We start from the raw sequence: 825 nt of genomic DNA, 5'->3' as shown, positions 1-825 counted from the left end.
GCGCCGGGCGAGCCGCTGCTGCCCAGGCCCGCGGGCGAGCTGAAGGTGCCTTCCTCACAGGAGTACAGCGACTGCTGTGGTAATAGCCTGGAGTTTGCTCTCAGCCGAGGGCCTGGCGCTAAGCCCACCCCCCCGGCGCTGACAGGGGACAGGCCAGGGTGTTGTGGCGGTCCTCGGATGGAAATCGGTGCAAAGCTCGGTCCATATGGAGATGAGCGGACCACCCCCCGCCGTGCCGTGCCACCCCGGCCCTTTCCTGGGTGCTCCAAGGTGCTGACGGGGTGCACCTCCATTTCGGCCCTGGAAGGCTGGGTGCCGCGCCATAAGGCTGGAGGGGCAGCCGGGGGGACAGTGGGGGCTCGGTCTGCCTGGGACCCCGGCCAGGGTGCCCGGAGGAGAGCCAGCAGGGTCGGGTTGGTGTTGCAGGCGAGGAACAGCACCCAGGGCTTGTTCAGGTGCCTGGAGCATCGGTCAGGCTCTCATCAGCCCTTTGTCTTTGCCTCCCCTCTTGTCCAGGACAGAAATCGTCAGTCTCCGGAGGTCCCCTCATCCAGAACGTGCACTCGTCCAAGCGCATCCTCTTCTCCATTGTCCATGACAAGACAGGTCTGTGTCCCACTCTGGCACTGGGGGTGGCTGGCAGCCAGCTCTTAGTGACAGGATTCTCCCCGGCTCTGCCTTGCCGCAGCAGTCTCCCAGCCACCCCATGCTCTGCAGGGATCCAGCAGCACTGGGAATGCTGCCGTGGGAGATTTTTTTCCCCTTTACTTGCTGCGACGTCTCAGCATTGCAGCCAAGACCTTCATTCCCACTGGGGTTCTTCCC

The 825-nt window shown here is 64.2% G+C and overlaps 1 protein-coding gene across 1 annotated transcript in view; it reads left to right on the top strand.

Annotated features, from left to right (window-relative positions):
• Positions 1 to 825, top strand: part of GTF2IRD1 (GTF2I repeat domain containing 1) — a 45,348-nt gene that overhangs the window by 10,857 nt on the left and 33,666 nt on the right. The window contains exons 6-7 of the mRNA XM_010139246.1: positions 13 to 79; positions 517 to 606. Coding sequence (XP_010137548.1) covers positions 13 to 79; positions 517 to 606 — 157 coding nt within the window. The remainder of the gene's footprint in view (positions 1 to 12; positions 80 to 516; positions 607 to 825) is intronic.

This window comes from Buceros rhinoceros, unplaced genomic scaffold (genome assembly GCF_000710305.1).
Source record: "Buceros rhinoceros silvestris isolate BGI_N320 unplaced genomic scaffold, ASM71030v1 scaffold4347, whole genome shotgun sequence".
NCBI classification, from domain to species: Eukaryota; Metazoa; Chordata; class Aves; order Bucerotiformes; family Bucerotidae; genus Buceros; species Buceros rhinoceros.
This window is presented reverse-complemented; position numbering and strand designations above follow the sequence as displayed.